This window comes from Aulonocara stuartgranti (assembly GCF_965226115.1).
Source record: "Aulonocara stuartgranti genome assembly, chromosome: 20".
Taxonomy (NCBI): domain Eukaryota; kingdom Metazoa; phylum Chordata; class Actinopteri; order Cichliformes; family Cichlidae; genus Aulonocara; species Aulonocara stuartgranti.
The window spans coordinates 216,325-232,732 of NC_138956.1; the positions used below are offsets into that span (position 1 = coordinate 216,325).

A 16,408-nucleotide genomic window follows, 5' to 3' on the forward strand; every position below is an offset into this window, starting at 1 on the left:
TCGTCTCCTCCCCTTTCAGTAAAGGGAGAATGAACCACCTTGACATGGCGCCCGGTTGCTATGGAAACATAGGGAGCGGTTGCTGTGGCAACAGGCTTTTTATGATATCCTCTAATGAGATATACAGCAAGACGTCACTGCAGCTCTCTCACACTGTGTTGCATGCAAGGGACAGGGAAGGGGCAGGGCTTTAGTGGGAGAATGTAACAGTGGACTAATAGGAGTCTGTATTTATAGCCAGTGTGAGAGAGCAGAGTGTTAGAAAGAAAGGTTGACCCCAGAGGGACACTCATATGTGAGAGGCGTGCATCTACCAGTTGATATTTTTTTAAAGACAACAAAAGCCAAAAGTCTCCAACGCATAACCAATAAAATCTGAACAGTGTTACTGTTTAGCTGTGCCCCCCCCCACAAAGCCTTAATTCTTACAGTACCCCTTCCCAAAGCCCGCAGTAATGAGCTGAATGGCATGCATTGTGTAATAGCTGTTACATTTTAGAGTAACAAAATGCGTGTCTATTTACAGTCATTATTTACATGTGTGGTTGCTCTGACATCTTGAGCTCCCTTCTATTTTTGGGCTGCGTGTCATCTGCTATTGCTCCTATCAGAAGCTAAACAGTGCGCCTGTTTAGAAGCTAAATGAGAATATGATTTGCTGTCTGTGTGCTGATAACTGCCTGCTTTTTTCCCTCATCTTTTACTTTTTAGCTTTCAAAAATGTAGGAACTGTATTTGATAGTGCACAAATGTTTAGACAGCGTACAATGTGTATTTATGTGTAAACTGTATAATAGACATGTTTATGACTCTTAATTAATGAGATGCTAACAAAATAAATGATGAGCCTGCAGGAACACTGATAAAGGTCTAAGCTATTTTTTTAACTACCTGGATGTTAACTAACGGTGGTCCCTGAGGACCACAGGTGTATGGAAATCGGGAGGACATTATGAGGGTTAATGAAATGAGACCAAACGGAGCAGCAAACTGAGGTTAAACATTTATCTCCATAAAACAAACAGTCCAAAGACCACTGAATGACATCACAGTGACTTCATCCATCTTTTACATACTAAACAATCGTCCCGATTTCCATACACCTGTGGTCCACAGGGACAAAATGTCCCAAGAACAACACAAAGGTTAAAATGTTGAAAACATTCAGTTGTTGAACATCTATGGAGTTTGTTTTTGTTTTTCTGTACTTTCTGTACATATCTTATTTGAATAAAAATGAATGAGAATGTAAATAAAGACCCATAAAAACACATTACATCCATCTTTATCTGGCCATTTATTGCATCTCATCAGGCGTCACAGCAATTCTCTGTCATCCCAGCCTCCTGCTCTTTAAACAGCTCACCCAGAGGTTTCTCTCCTTCTCTTCACATGGAAATAATAATCATCATCCCCTCCAAATATTAACACTGATTCACAGACCGTACAACACACTGGATACTTAAGTTAGTTTATAATACATAGCTGGAATTGGTGGTGCATTGCTTGTCATGATAATTTTAGTTTTTAACTAATGGAAGTTGTTTTTTTGTACAGTTAATTCACAGAGAACAGTTGGCAGGAAACAATGGCTGAAGGCAATGTTACATATAAATGGAAAATACCATCGCCACAGACCGTGGCCCACGGTCTAACGCAACACCCGTTCACACAGACACGCACACACGCACGGGACATGGGTTATAAACACAAGGGCACAGGCATACGTGCATCTACACACATAAGCATTCAGACCGTGGCATTATCAGCAGCAGATATGAGGTCTTTAATTTTAAAACAACTCATCAGACTCTTTTAAGTTTATGCTCATTGAAGATGGCATGACTGCTTGGGTTGAGTGAGGCTGTTAAAACGTGGACAGGAAGGCGTGGAAAGGGAAGATATTGCAAACTACAAACTACATCACACAGACAAAGCAATACAGGACAGAACAGCACAAACGCAGGAGTGGGACAGAAAGAGAGGGGCAAGCCAGCGAGGTAGAGTCAGAAAACAGAGCAGAGGGTATATCAGCATGTGATGAATACATGGTTGTTTTTCTCCAATCTAATCTTTGGTCCATTGTCCAGGTCTTTCTTACAGTTTTAAAGTGGAAGGGTGTGTAATTAATCTGTAAGTTTGTTCGCGTATGTACGTGTCTGCTGCTGTCAAAGATGACCCTTTTGTTCTGTGGAGCTCAACTCATCAGATGACACTCTCAAAGAGCAGCGTCCCCTTGGTTCCTGCAGGGGGCAGCAGTTTGGCCTCACTCTCAGGGGCCAGGTACTCCAAGTGATGTCTGCCCCAAACTGGTGTGGTTAGGTGCTGCCAGCGCTACAGAGTAAAAACACAATGAGATGGTTTTTTTGGGACGGGACGGACAATTTAGTTTTCTGCAATAAGTCCTCTTTAATGATTAATGAGGAAATCAGTTGAACAAATAACTCATAGATGAGTGATGGCAACATCCAAGGAGACGCATTCCTACTGATCAAAAGTAAACAGAAACAGGAGAATGCAAGTGAACAGACATGCCAGCACCCATGAACACTGACCTCCCGCAAAGATCCTTTGCAGCGCAGTAGTTTGTAGAGAACAGTGACAGGGATACAGAGCATGGAGGATAGGGCCAGCGCCCAGCCAAGTGCTTCACCCCAGATGGGGTATGTGTACACTGTGTTGTAGGTCAGGGGCTTGTAGTTAACCACATGGAACAGGAACACTCCCTATATGAATGCCAAGATATTACTAGTTTTCCACTTGCAGATACAGTTTACTTAAAAAAAAATGAAGTAGCACGTACCACACAGACAAAAGGTGTGATGTAGGACCAACACCACTTCATATAGGGTAGGGGCTGATAGCCGATCATACGAGCCACATCGTCCATGAAACGGTCTGCGCCTGACAGGGTAATGTAAGGATGTTGTGAGAATGCCCTGGACAGTGCAGTTTGTATAATTTGTGCTGTGTTTGTGCAGCGCTGTCTCACCATACACCCATGCAACCACCACACACTCCCAGAAGGCCTGCCACAACAATGTGATGCCACTGGCAGAGTAGTAGTCAAACAGCTGGAAGACATACATCCCTCCCTGATAGAAACGGTGAGAGCAGAAGACCATCAGAACCATCCTTTTAATAATTCATAACCCATTTCAGACATGCAGTTCCTTCCGTTAATCTTTCCACAAATCTAAAGTGAAAGCTACGTCTGAATGACAGAATGCATTCACTCTAACAAATTTAGGAGCACAGCAGTGGTACAAGGCTAAAAGGGCCAATATGTGAGCAGTTGGTTTCTAAGAGTGGTTTACAGTTCCAATTACAAGTTCCAACAAGCACATTTTATTATTAGTAAAAGGAGGTTATGATGCAAATGTTGAGAAGCTCCATAAAGGACACTTATCTTTACTACAAGACTGGTAAGAAATTAAATCTACCTAATTAGAATAATTAGTAATCTACAAATAGCTAACTAGAAAAATACCTAATTCTGAAGAATACAACTAAATGACATTTAGTCAAAAATTTGACTTTACCTCAGTAACCATGGACATGTCAATGAGGAAGCAGATGATGCAGCAGATGGCAGCTACTACCTCTCGCCGAAGCGAGCCCAGGGCAGATTTTGGGGGCAGCATGTCCATGATTCCCGTTATCAAACCCTCAACCCCGACAAACTGGAAATGAAAAAGAGGGAACGTAGAGGAACAAAAGTGAATGAGAATTCTTCGACTCTGTGTGTGTTAGTATTTTTGTCTGATATCACAGACACATTAAATATCACACAAAAATATCCATAAAGGTGCAGAAATGAGCTAGTTCTTGTTTCCAGTACAGAGGTGGACGCTGTGTCATCCCACCAACTACGCTATAAACTCCTCTTTCAGACAATCGTTGTACATCAGATGCAGTGAAGTGACACTTAAAAGTTTGCAAGTGAGCATTTTATCATGAGCCGTCTCCCTGTTAAAGAATGCTTATGCGTATCTCTTCGAAACATATTACAGCAACCATAAAGAGTGGAGCAGATAACAGCTGCGAAGCTATTTTTACATTATTTAACAGAGATGGCAGGATATTCATAGGCTATGCCAGTTAAAAAAAAAAAGAAGGGAAAGAAAAGGGAGAGAATTGAAAATGAGAGTAAATGAATGGAGAGCAGACAGACGCTCTCTGTGTGAATCACACAGAAGCTCATTGACAAATCCCTGGGCTGTAAAACAATGGATGTAGGCAGTGGCTCAAACAGACACACAACAAACAGGCAGCTGAGAAATGCAATCCTAAAACTGGTATTTCAGGCTGTTTCTGTCTCTCTTTGGTGAATGAAAGAATGATAGAAAAAGAGAAGGAATTAGATTGACACCAAAAAATAAAAGCACGTAAGATTCAAGTAAAATTAGTATATATCTTGTGTAAGATGAGTTCTTTCTCCAAAATTATGATATAAAGGAAAGTCAGTCATTAGTACCTGACTGTCCAGCCCCAGTATGAGTAACATGAAGAAGAAAAGTGCTGCCCAGAGCGGTGCCAGAGGCATCAGAGTCACAGCCTTGGGATAGGCTATAAAGGCCAGGCCTGGACCTGCACATTAAGAAACAGAGCCATCACTGTGGACATGTGGCTCTCACTGGTGATGCTTATTACTTAATACAAATTGCACAGCGTTTCAGGGGGGAAGGTGTATTCATACCACTCTCGGCTACTTTACTGATGTCCACTCCTTGTTCTGTAGCCATGAAACCCAGCACAGAGAATACCACAAAGCCGGCAAAGAAACTGGTTCCACTGTTGATGAGAGCGAGCACAAATGCATCCCTACACAGAAATACAGAGAAGAAAAAAAACAAGGCAACTATCACATAAAATAAATGAAATGAGATAGAAGGATGCATTATATTGTGCTGTAACATAAGGCCTGTGTCAGAGACTCAAGACACTGGCATAGAGAGTAGAGATGGGCCGGGAAGCTAAACTGGGGATCAATAGCAATTTCTCTAAAAGCAGATGTTGTCTTTGCAGTTGTCAGGTGGAGAATAGAGAGCAAAGAAGCCTGTCTCAAGGTCACGGATGATACAGAATGAAAGGAAAATATCCGATATCTATGATGCAGTGATGTTAGGAGATTCGAATGAGTATTACGTCAACAACGTCTCTGTTATCTGCCTACACGGTGAGCAGGATTCCTTTGTTTATTCTGACAAGTCTAACCAAGAATGCTGACTGATATGAAGAATGTACAAACAGCAGTTGCATTGTGATGATTATTATAACACTGTTACGCAAATGCTTTCAACAGCAATTCAGTCCATTCAGTCAGCACTATCTGTACGAATCTGAGGCAGCGCACAAAAGCATGTGTGTGGATGTAAACAATCAAAACAAGTCAGAATGACAGTTTGTTTTAAGAAAGCAGTCCGTAATAAGACCCTACCTGTTCAAACAACTTAAAGTTATAATAATAATGTACACTTTTATTGATCCCCGTGGGGAAATTCTTCTCTGCATTTAACCCATTCACTCAGTGGGCAGCCACCAGTGCAGCGCCCGGGGAGCAGCGTGTGGGCATGGTGCCTTGCTCAAGGGTACCTCAGGGTAGCCGTTCAGGGGATTCGAACCCCTGGCCTTCCGATCACGGGGCAACCGCTTTACCTACTGAGCTATCCCTGCCCGCTCTTTATGGAGCCGCTCTTTGAGGCTGTAACTGTCATCACACACCAGGAAACATTGCTGTTAAATGCTGAATTTAAAAAGTTATACTCAACATAACAGAGCTGCTACCATCTATCTAAAACCACGCCTAACTTTACTTTTGTTTTTTAGTTTACTATTTATGTGTAAACACTGTGTAAGTATATTCAGAGGATCCAATCACTCACTCTAATAAACTACTTATTTTTTATAAAATACTAGAACTGTTCATCTTTTGGTTATTAAAAAGTGATGTTAACTTTATCTACAATAAATGTCTAAAACTTTATTTACATTTCCTAATATTCCACAACTTATAGATGGACTTTCAAAAAAACTGTATTTTGTCTGTCATTTATATCTGTTATTTCTTTATTTTATATGAATTTTTCCCTTGAAGACTTCACTCTGTGTCCGTTTTTGAAATTCCTGTGTTGGCTAGCGAGGCAAAAAAAATACATACCTGTATCTATACCTGTAGCACGCTTGTAAATGATTAAACTTTTGAAAAAAGCTCAATAAGTGGTTTATCAAGCTCAATCCAGAACAGGTTATCGCCACAGGCTAAAAATAAAATAATTTCCAGCATCACTACAGGGGCAAATTTCACTGGCCGGTTCTCACCCCCTTGCATGTGTGAGGTTTTTGCCCTCATAGCCAAAAGGTTGGTTGGACCAGGACTTTGGTGCAAAACAGTGTGCTGTTTCTTTGCAACTTAGGCACCAGAAACTGCTCGATAAAACTGCATTTTCCTGTCATAGCTTGAAGAGATATGTCAAATGATCATAAATATTAAATGATATATATGGAAATATCCAGTTATTCTTGCTTGCATCACTACTTGGCTGTTTTTGTGCACAGCTAGCATTCTTAGGCTGTGTTTATATGAATCAGCAGAGGAATTATTGCATTATGGCCAGGAATATGTTTTGCGAGGTCACAAGGACTGTGACCTTTGACTGCTATATTCTAAACAATTCACACCTGAGTCAGTAAAAGATTCTCTTATGGCAGTGTGTGCACTTTGGGGCATATAAGTGGTGAACCAACAGGTGGAGATGCTGATAGTTTGATCCCTAAACAGATCATTAATCAAGCTATGTTTGCTTTACTTTTAAAGCAAGAAATCTGTAACCCAGATGCAAAATATACTACATGCTGAACTCTAAGAATAGCTTATAGAAATCTTGCCATCTACTTCTGGGCCTACTTTAATGTGTGTAAGAAACAGGGCTGAAAAGCTCTCATGTGAACTCATTTTTCAACTTGTGGTCAAGAGAGGAAAAAAATGTGGCCCATACTGTTAAGTGCCCTCTAAATAAGTACGTGCTTGAGATTTACAAAAATAAAATCCTTGTTACTACTGTGTAGCCAAATACCTCAAAAGGCTCTTAATAGGTTTACGTATCTGTCTCTTCTGGCTAAACATATGCAAGCTTACAAACCAATGAAAACTTTCATTGAAGCCATGTGAGAGTTTTCATTGAGTGCATACTTGATATTCTACATTTGTTGGAAATGCATAAAGGGGTGTTTGCTTGAAGATAAAATAGATCTCTTATATATTTACGACTATTTATGACTGTGAATCTTCGATCAGACTTCTAATGCACAGTGTTTTAGTCTAATAGTCATAGTGGTGTTCAGAGAAAAGATCAGATCTTACAATAAAGCATTCAAAGTGCAAGTGAGGGAATGTTTCAGATCTTTTTGGGTCTTCATGTGATCATTAGCAAGGTCAGACTGAGGTTGCGCTTCTCCCTGTCATTGGGTGTATAGTGAAAGAAAGCCTATTTGTAGTGGAAATACATTTTTTTTTGGTTTATTTTAGTACTGAAGTCCACAGTCACATGAAGCAGAATGCAGATTCAGGCTATGACTTTGTGCTGATTTTGGCCCCCTTTCAGTGACAGTAGCGTCTGATTCTATGTTGTGTATAAACTCACTGGTAACAGTTGTTATGGAAGCGATTGTAGCTACCCAGCGCAGTCAGGGCACCTAGTCCGATGGCATAGGAGAAAAAAATCTGAGTGCCGGCATCTATCCACACCTATTATAGAAAAGACACGTGTGAGTAATTTCCCCCCAAATTTGTTTTGACTTACATTTCTTAGATGTCATTTGAACAGTTCTTATCCAAAGCAAAGCTTATGCAAAAGTTAAACCTGTGCTTCTCCCAGTTTGGACCAGTCTGGTTTCAGGTAATAAACAATGCCATCCAATGCTCCAGGCAGAGTGACCCCATGGGCAAGAAGAACAACCAGAACCAGGTAAGGGAAGAGAGCTGTGAAGTACACAACCTGCAGAGAGATAAAAACAAGACCTGTTAAGCACACCTCTAAATACTTTTAGGAACATTTCTGGGACATACTTGGGGTGGGGAGGTCAAGTTTGAAGACTGTGCAGTAACTTGCATTGAGTGAAAGGAGAAAACTAAACAGTTGGGCCCCTCATATTAAATGAACAGGTTAGCTGGAAATGCTTAATGCTTATCAACATGGTTCATCAGCTTATCTAGCTGGGCCTAAGCATGTTTTTATCACTTTGATTAAACAATTACCTGCTTTGCAAATACTCGTGTCATAAGTAGAAGCCCATTAGGTCCTTCCTGTAGTAGATGTGTAATGAGGCCTGTCATATTACTTTGGAGAAAAGGTAGCCTGTAAATGGAAAGCCAGATATTTTGTAAACCTCCTGCAATAGCAGGGGGTTTTGGCAGTCCTTTTCAGAATGCAGTCTTTGTCACATTATACAGAGAAAGTCACAGCTTGCTACCTTGCTACCTTATAGAAAAATCAAGTCCAAGCTTCAGTATGGTGAGAGCAAAGCAGTGAGAAAGCACATATTTGCCTTGATCTAGGGGAGAACATGGACAGAAAAGCCCCTTTCCAGCTTTCAAACATGGTGGAAAGTTACTAATCGGCTTATAGCTGGCTGGCTCAGTGGCTTTCATTATTTTTCCCCTCTTTCTATGAGCTTTGGCTACTCTGGAGACACAAGTATGCAAACACACACATCTCAATATGCTACAGCATAAGGAGATTCAAAAGAATGAGGAATGGGCTTTTTTTTTTACAAAACGGAAGGCTGAGCAGTCTGTATGCGGAGTGTTACATAATAAAGATTTAGGGATTGCAGCCCGAGTGAAAAGATATACAGAATATGACTAACTTTTAAAAGAACAAGAGTATGCATATATTTAGAGTAATTTGTGTTTCAGTCTAGACACTGATCCCCACATTACACTAAAGCTGATTTGGGGTCAAAGGGCAAAAATGCTGCAATTATTTAAATCTTTCCATGAAGCCGTTCAAACATTAGACTGCACTCCATGATCCCTGACAACCTTTTATGTGCAGCATACTAACGGATATAAATATTAATCTGCACTCAGCCCTGTAACATTATGTATTTTGTATTGCACAGGCAGAAAATACTTTACCTTGCCAGTAGATTTAACTCCTTTCCACATACAGAAGTAAACAATGATCCAGGTGGCTATAAGACACAGCACCATCTCATAGCTTATATCACCGGGCTCGTGCAGCCCTCCAGACAGACGAAGCACTTTACGTCTAGAAGAAAGAACAAAAGATGTGAAAAACATTGTTTCCAAACACAACAAAGACATTTAAAGCTATGAGGTAAATAATGTTCAAATATAAAGTGCACAGCTGGATTTCAATTGAAACTATATTTCCTTATACATCCTGCAAATGGCATATAAATGCCAGCAAAACTTAAAATAAGATGCATTTTGCAACTGGTAAAAAAAAAACCTGTGTGCACAGCCTTAAAAATGTACTTAAAAACTGCAGAAAGCCTGCTTAATCAAGGGATGACATACTCCCAAAACTCAATGACAGGAGAACGCAGGCCCTCAGCATCCATGCAGCTGCCATTGAGGAGGAGCTGGGCTGAGGAGAGGTTCAGCGGAGATGCAGAGGAGAAGAGGCTGGAGTTGGTGGCGGCAGACGATGGCAGAGCAGGCTGGGCAGTACTGCGGTTGTGGCAGGTGCGTCGAAAGTCCTGTGTACAGTTGGGGGTGTTCCAGGGGTGTCCGCAGGTGGCCCAGGGCAGTGGGTTAGTGAAAGAGTGAAAGAGAAAGTAGAGGCCCCACACCAGGATCATGATATAGTAGGTGTTACAGAAGAACACGATCACCATTGAGGCCAAGCCCAGACCTAATGAAGGAGGAGAGGTGAGCCCTAAATCAAAAAATGGTGGCTAGATTTATAGCTTTTCAGATAAATGTGTTGCACGTACCTTTAAAGAGGGGTGCGATGTTCCAGGCAGAGACCCCTCCCTGCTTCATGAACTGTCCCAGGGCAATCTCCAGGAAGAAAACTGGGATGCCCCCGATGAACACAATCAACAAGTAAGGGATCAGGAAAACCCCTGCAACACACGGCACTCATATTCATCACGGACAGGTAGAAACAGTGTTCAATACTGTACTATTGTAATATTAATATTGTTTAATAAACACAATGAATGCCTCATGTGCTAAATTAAACAACTATGAGAAACTTTGGAGAAATACATTACTTAATTTTTTCATGTTTAAAAATGTAAATAGACCAAGGACTGACTTTGAAAAAGAAAATTAGCAAAGCCGCACTCCCACAGACGTTATGCTAGGAAGCATATTTAGAGACAATTAAATGCTATTCATTAATATCTTCAAATCTTCAACTAATTATATCATTAACATTAAATTCAACTAATTCATATTATAATTTATTCTAATTTCAACTGCAGAATTAACAAATTCAGGCTCTTTGAATATGTGTGACAATGAAACAGGCAGAAAACGTGACATGAAAGTCATGTTTAATGTCTTTAAGAATGTGCACACACACAGTGTAATTAAACGTTCAGCTCAAGAAGAAACGGTTAAAAGGAGGAAGAAGCAACACAGAACACGGGGGGGGAGTCAGGGAGGAGGACAGACAAGCCCACAGATAAAAGCTGCGCTGAAAGTCAGTGTGGGAGACAATGTCTCCCGCGTGCAGAGGCAACTGCACTAGTTTGTCCTTGAACTCAAAAACTGCAAGGTGAGGAGACAGAAAAATGGGAATGTGAGACGACAGTGGACTCAGATGGGAATTATTAGTCCTGATAGAGACATCTAGGACTTGTTTTGTTTTGATCGGCAGCAGCTGGCTCAGAGCAAGTGTTTTCTATAAATAACTTCATTTTGAATTCTCACACTGTAGCCTACTCTGATGAGGAAGAAGAAAACATAGCAAAAAGGTGCAAAAAAGGCAGCACAAGGAATTTACTTCCCTGTATCTACCTGCAATGATTTGGGTGGAATAGTAATAAACATAACTCGGTTATGCCACCACAGCGTGCAGATGGGAGTGGAGTCACATGACCAGCTATGACGCAGAGCAGAAAGAGGCCAAGAAGAAAGGAGGGAAAGATGGACAGATTACCGGAGAGGCTGGCAGAAAAATTGGGACATCAACGTGTCAGAGGTTCAACAAATAACAAAAATGACACACAAAGGCATTGACCTGGTTCGCTGTGCAAATGCTTTACAATTTCTCTCTCATCCGCTTCATTTTTCTTTATGTGATTCTCTGAGAGGAGAGGGCTGTAGCCATATAAGGAAACATTCGTGAGCGAGAGTCTAAGAGAGAAAGGGGTGGGAGACTGAGAGAGATGCAGAAAGAGGAAAAGAGAGAGAAGGGGAGAAAGATGCGATAGGACGACTGAATGGAATGAGTGGAGAAAATTCTTGTGCTGACATACCCAAACAAATTGGCCAAATCATCACGCAACTGCATCCTTAATAGGCTTAAGTAAATCCTCTCTAATCATAGCTAAACCGGACACATCAGGCCTAACAGCTGGGTTACAAATAAATCGATGAGATTGTCTGGGCAATAATTTTGTGTATTCACCTGTTATTGTCTCCAGAGGAGCGTGTCCTTGTTTCACCAACAAGCAGTGCTCACTTAAAGCCTCAGCTCTTATCGGATACTTTTTGTTGAGTTACAAGGTGTACCCTGGGTTGGTCAAAGGTGGAAAGTGAAGTACTGTAGCGGATGTTACTGCGCTGACGCGGAGGGAAAGGACGGGGCGCAGTCACAGGACGGTTATTGTGTGACATATCCATATGCCTCCTTATCAGCAGGCGGGTGGGAAAGAGCACCTTTGTTTGTCTCATGAGCGCTGGGCAGGAACACAGGGGGGTGGACTGTGTGAGGCAGGCTATTGTTATATGATACCAGAAGGTGGGTATCAGAGCCACTCGTCACAAGACACATAGATGGGAGACAAAAAGGGCTGGACTAAGACACACAGTCTCTCATTTAGTTTTACTTCAACTAAACACCTCATAATAAAATGAAAAGTGGGTAGGGCAGAGATAAGAGAGATAAGGAAAAAGTCTAGGCCAAAAGCTGCAGTCAGGTCAGGTAACGAGGGAACAAAGTTGGCACAGATGAAAGGAGGACTTGGAACAGCTCAAATAACATCATATGCCAACATAAGGAAGAGGAAGATCGTAGTGCAGCTCGGCCTAAGTCTGCCTATGAAGCAACAGGCAGCTATAATAAATATGGCGATATCACATGATGGGGCATGGCTTTTGAGCTACGTGTTCACAGCCACGCAGGCCCTGCTTTGTCTAACTTTATCTCATCGCATTGACTTTCACGGTTGTCCTTCTGCCTATCTGAGTTTATTTTCACTGCTGAATGATCGTTCAGTTAGAGGATCATACTTTAAAGGATCACTGAGAAACTTTGTTTTTTCCCCAGAATCTCTTTTTTAAATAGACGTTTCATTTTGATACCAAGCTAATTGTAACTCGTAATCTTTTTTGCATTAAATAATATTTTATAAATAGATACACAGATGGATAAATACTTTATTCATATCACCATGGAAATTGTTGAATTTCTTGTTGCTGAATATTGTATTCATAGTATTTTAATAATTATAAAGAGGTCAGTAAGGACTTAGTCCCATGGTGGTTTCGTGGCTAAATGGTGGACTTTTTCACCAGCATTGTGACCCTCAGGGCTGATAGCTGAGCCACCTTTTCTTTGCTATACAAGGGCAATTATCATGGTATAATTTTGGTATAATCTTTGCAGATGGCACCAGTAGTGTGAAGTGAAGGAGCTCCTAAATTGGTTATTTTAAATGATGCATCCATGAAGAATGCATTAAAAGAAAAGAGCTTCAATGTATTCAAACTGGACCCTAACTTTCTCTTATGGAAGCTTTTTTCTTAGTGGTAGCTTTTTTCCTTAGCTTTTAATACCAGTCATTTATCTATTTTATGCTATGGCTGGAACCTATCCCACCAGACAACAGTTGGAGGATAAAGGGTGCCAGTCCAACAGAGACATCTACTACCAATTTAGAATCGCTAATTAGCCAAACATGCGTGTCTCTCATCTGTGCTAGGAAGATAATGCATACGGAAAGCCAACCAGCAGGTTTGCACCTGTAACCTTCTTGCCCTCTGCAGCAGTGTTAAACACAGAGCCACCATGCTGCTGCTCAGTCATACACACTTAACGTTTTACTCAGAGTACATTTACACAGTGCTCTGGGAGCTCACCTCCTCCATTTTTGTAGCACAGGTAAGGGAACCGCCACACGTTGCCCAAGCCAACAGCAAAACCCACACAGGACATGATGAAGTCCATTTGTCTGGTCCAGGTTTCTCTCTCCGCTGCTGGTACTGTTACAGACCCATTTCCAGCCGCAGTATCGTCCTGGGTCTGCGTTGGGCCACCCCCTCCGCCGTCATCGCACCCTGAGCCCACCCCAGGCACAGGCACCAGAGGGCGAGCTGATGCGCTGCCCTCCTCCTCAGACAGTATCCCTGCGTCCAGCTGGGGAACACTGATTTCACCTGGACAGAAGAACAGGGTTGATTCAAAAACAAGCACAAAGATATGGAAATGACTAAATGGCATTAATATAACAACAGCATAAAATATTACAACACATCATCTGGCAAGTATACAGTTTCAGATCTTTACATCACACGTCAGCACTGGGGACAGACAAGCTCTGGTCTCTTAGGCCACACTCGTGCTGAATAGAGAGAAAGAGAGGCTGCACGCTTTCCATTCATTAAAATAGTCAATGCAAGCTTGGCCAGTTATTACGTACTTTCCCCCCCAGCGGTAACAGGAGTGTAATACATCTTAATATACACATACATGAGATTTGTTTTTGCAAACTGCCCACATTCAGTTGCAGTTATACTGTCATCACTGCACCCTCCCCCGATGTTCATTCTCTCTGTCTCACAGACAGACTGATTAGCGTGCTGCGGTACAACACGGCATAAAGCCGCCTCAAGGTACAGCTCAAGCTCCCCTGCTACTTACAAAGCTTTTCTTCTTTCTCATGCGCCACTCAAACACAAATGCAACGTGGCTCTTAGTGTCTTTCCACAATATTAGAGTGAGCCGCTCTTTGCTGGATTCAAAGGCAGCTGAATCCAGATCAGAGCAGTTTTGAGGGGGTGTGTGAGCAGAGGATGAGAAAAGAGTGGGGAAGGTAAGGGATGTGAGCATATACAGAGCAACCTCTCTTTTAAGGTTGCTCTGTGGTTGAAGAATCATCTGTGTGAGGAACAGCTTCCAGTCAAGAAAAAATCTGCCCTTAAATAAAATGGCCATGCCTCAAGGACATAATGCAGAGACAGCTGAAGTTTTTAAAATGCTTGGCCAAGAAGGCACCTGGCGGGCAACACAGGTATACACTGTCTGTCTTCACCACAGATCTAAGTATTTTGCATCATATCCTTGAGGCACATTAAATTCATAAGCTGAACGCTGAATGACTATACCCTGACATGAGGGTCTTCTGTATTCACCACCAGTGAACATCTCTAAGGCTACACTGGCTTAGAGATGTAGCTTTAGAGACTCAAATACCCTTAAATGACTGGCTTCTGGTCCCATGTTTATTTATATTTCCTCTCTGTACAAGCATGATGCAGTAAAATAATAGATTTGAAGCAGGTTAAGCGCAGCTGGTGTGTGGAAGCTTTTATCGTCATCCAATAATGTTAAAACTGTGGCAGAAGCAGGGATGCTTTAATTCACCTACTTGTGTTTATGTTTTTAGCTAGTGGCTGACTCATATGGTACCCTACCTAAGAAGTCATTTTTAAGCAGTGGAGGTCGTACGTCATACTCACCTTGGCTGTTCTCTTCCAACTCAGGTGACATACTGCTGAGTGGCGGCACAAAAAATGTATATATATATATATATATATATATATAGATAGATAGATATATGTATGTGTGTATATATATATATATATATTTATATTTTTTAAAAGCGCAAGCTGGCTGTTTTTATTTAGCCAGAAGCAGCTGAAGTTTTTAAATGCCTGGCCAAAGAAGGCACCCGGCGGGCTCAGAGAGGCAGACAGGGAGATGCAACCACACTGTTCAGTGCTCCAGTTGTCTCTTTTTTTCCTTTTTTTTTCTTCTTTTTTGATCTTCTGAGTTTGTTATTTCTCCTTCTTGAAAAAAAATCTCAGTTTTTTTTTTTCAATTGCTTCACGTTGGAACCCCTCAGCTCAGCCAAGAGATGGAAAATTTCACAAAGCGCCGCGGTCAGTTCAGCCGTTGACAGGAGGAGATTCAAAAGCAGTCCACGAAGCACTTGAAGGTAAGCCTGAAGAATCTCATGGATAAGAGCTAAATGAAAATTATACTGCGCCTTAGGGTAATGATTTTTGTGTTTAAATCGCCCAGTTACAAGTCCATTATCCCGAACGGTATGCCGCAATTCGACGGACGAAGAATGTGACCTGCTCCGCGGTCCGTTAGCTGTGACCGACGCTTCCCCCGCCTCCTCCCGCCGTCAGCTGACGTGATTGGCTGAGGAGAGCCCAGTGCGGTGTGCACAGCATCAGCAGCACAGCATTACTACGGCATGTCATCCCGGCAGCGTGAGCCTGTGAGTCCTGAGTCAGGGCAACAGAACCCATATCCGTAGATGCGTCTTCACAAGCATTTGGAGATCCGCCACGACAGTGTAGAAAAACAAACAAACAAACAAACGTAAAAATGTTTTAGGTGGTTCCGAGATCCAGCCGAGCTGTGCGTGTTTACAGCACGCCAGTCAAAACGCTAGAATTCTCAGGTGTGTGCACACTCAGAGGTAGCCTACGCATTTAGATTTCTCTAGAAATTCAGTTTTATGTAATCGCCTGCAGATTGTCGTTCACTGTCACTGTCAGAGGTATTTCTGCGTAGTTACGGATCTGCTTACCAAGATACAAATCTCAATACACCCCAAAGATAAATATAGATTCAGAGATTTGTTTTTAATTTATTTTTCACATTTAGAAATATGAGCTTTAATTCATGCGAGCAAAAATTTTAATGCATGACAACTTTGAATGAAGACTGAAGATTGCTGCCGTTTTAATAAGAGGCTTGTTGGTTTTCAGTTAGTTTCGATTGGAGTTTTCTGAGACACGTACAGCACCTGTCTGCCTACAATGTGAAACCTCCATCACCCAACGTCAGTAACGCATATGCGCTGACGTCATCAGCTGGTCATCCAAAGGGACTATTGCCGACAAGTTCCCCGTGTATATCACAACTACCTCATATTCAAGTCACAGACATAACTGTACATGTTGTTGGCGACATCTAGTGGCGATTCTTTATATAACATGATGTGAGCAGTTACACAACACCACTAATAT

The 16,408-nt window shown here is 41.7% G+C and overlaps 1 protein-coding gene across 1 annotated transcript; it reads right to left on the minus strand.

Moving 5' to 3' along the window:
- Window positions 1-1,278: 1,278 nt before the first annotated feature.
- On the minus strand, window positions 1,279-15,634 carry LOC309696887 (sodium- and chloride-dependent creatine transporter 1-like). Its single transcript, XM_082518386.1, has 14 exons — window positions 14,882-15,634; window positions 13,283-13,579; window positions 9,964-10,095; window positions 9,545-9,881; window positions 9,140-9,272; window positions 7,863-7,997; window positions 7,644-7,747; window positions 4,700-4,824; window positions 4,478-4,590; window positions 3,543-3,683; window positions 2,993-3,095; window positions 2,804-2,904; window positions 2,556-2,726; window positions 1,279-2,334 (listed from the first exon to the last, which is right to left on the minus strand). The coding sequence occupies exons 1-14, from the start codon at window positions 14,910-14,912 to the stop codon at window positions 2,206-2,208; spliced, it is 2,052 nt and encodes a 683-aa protein (XP_082374512.1). The 5' UTR covers window positions 14,913-15,634; the 3' UTR covers window positions 1,279-2,205.
- Window positions 15,635-16,408: the final 774 nt, after the last annotated feature.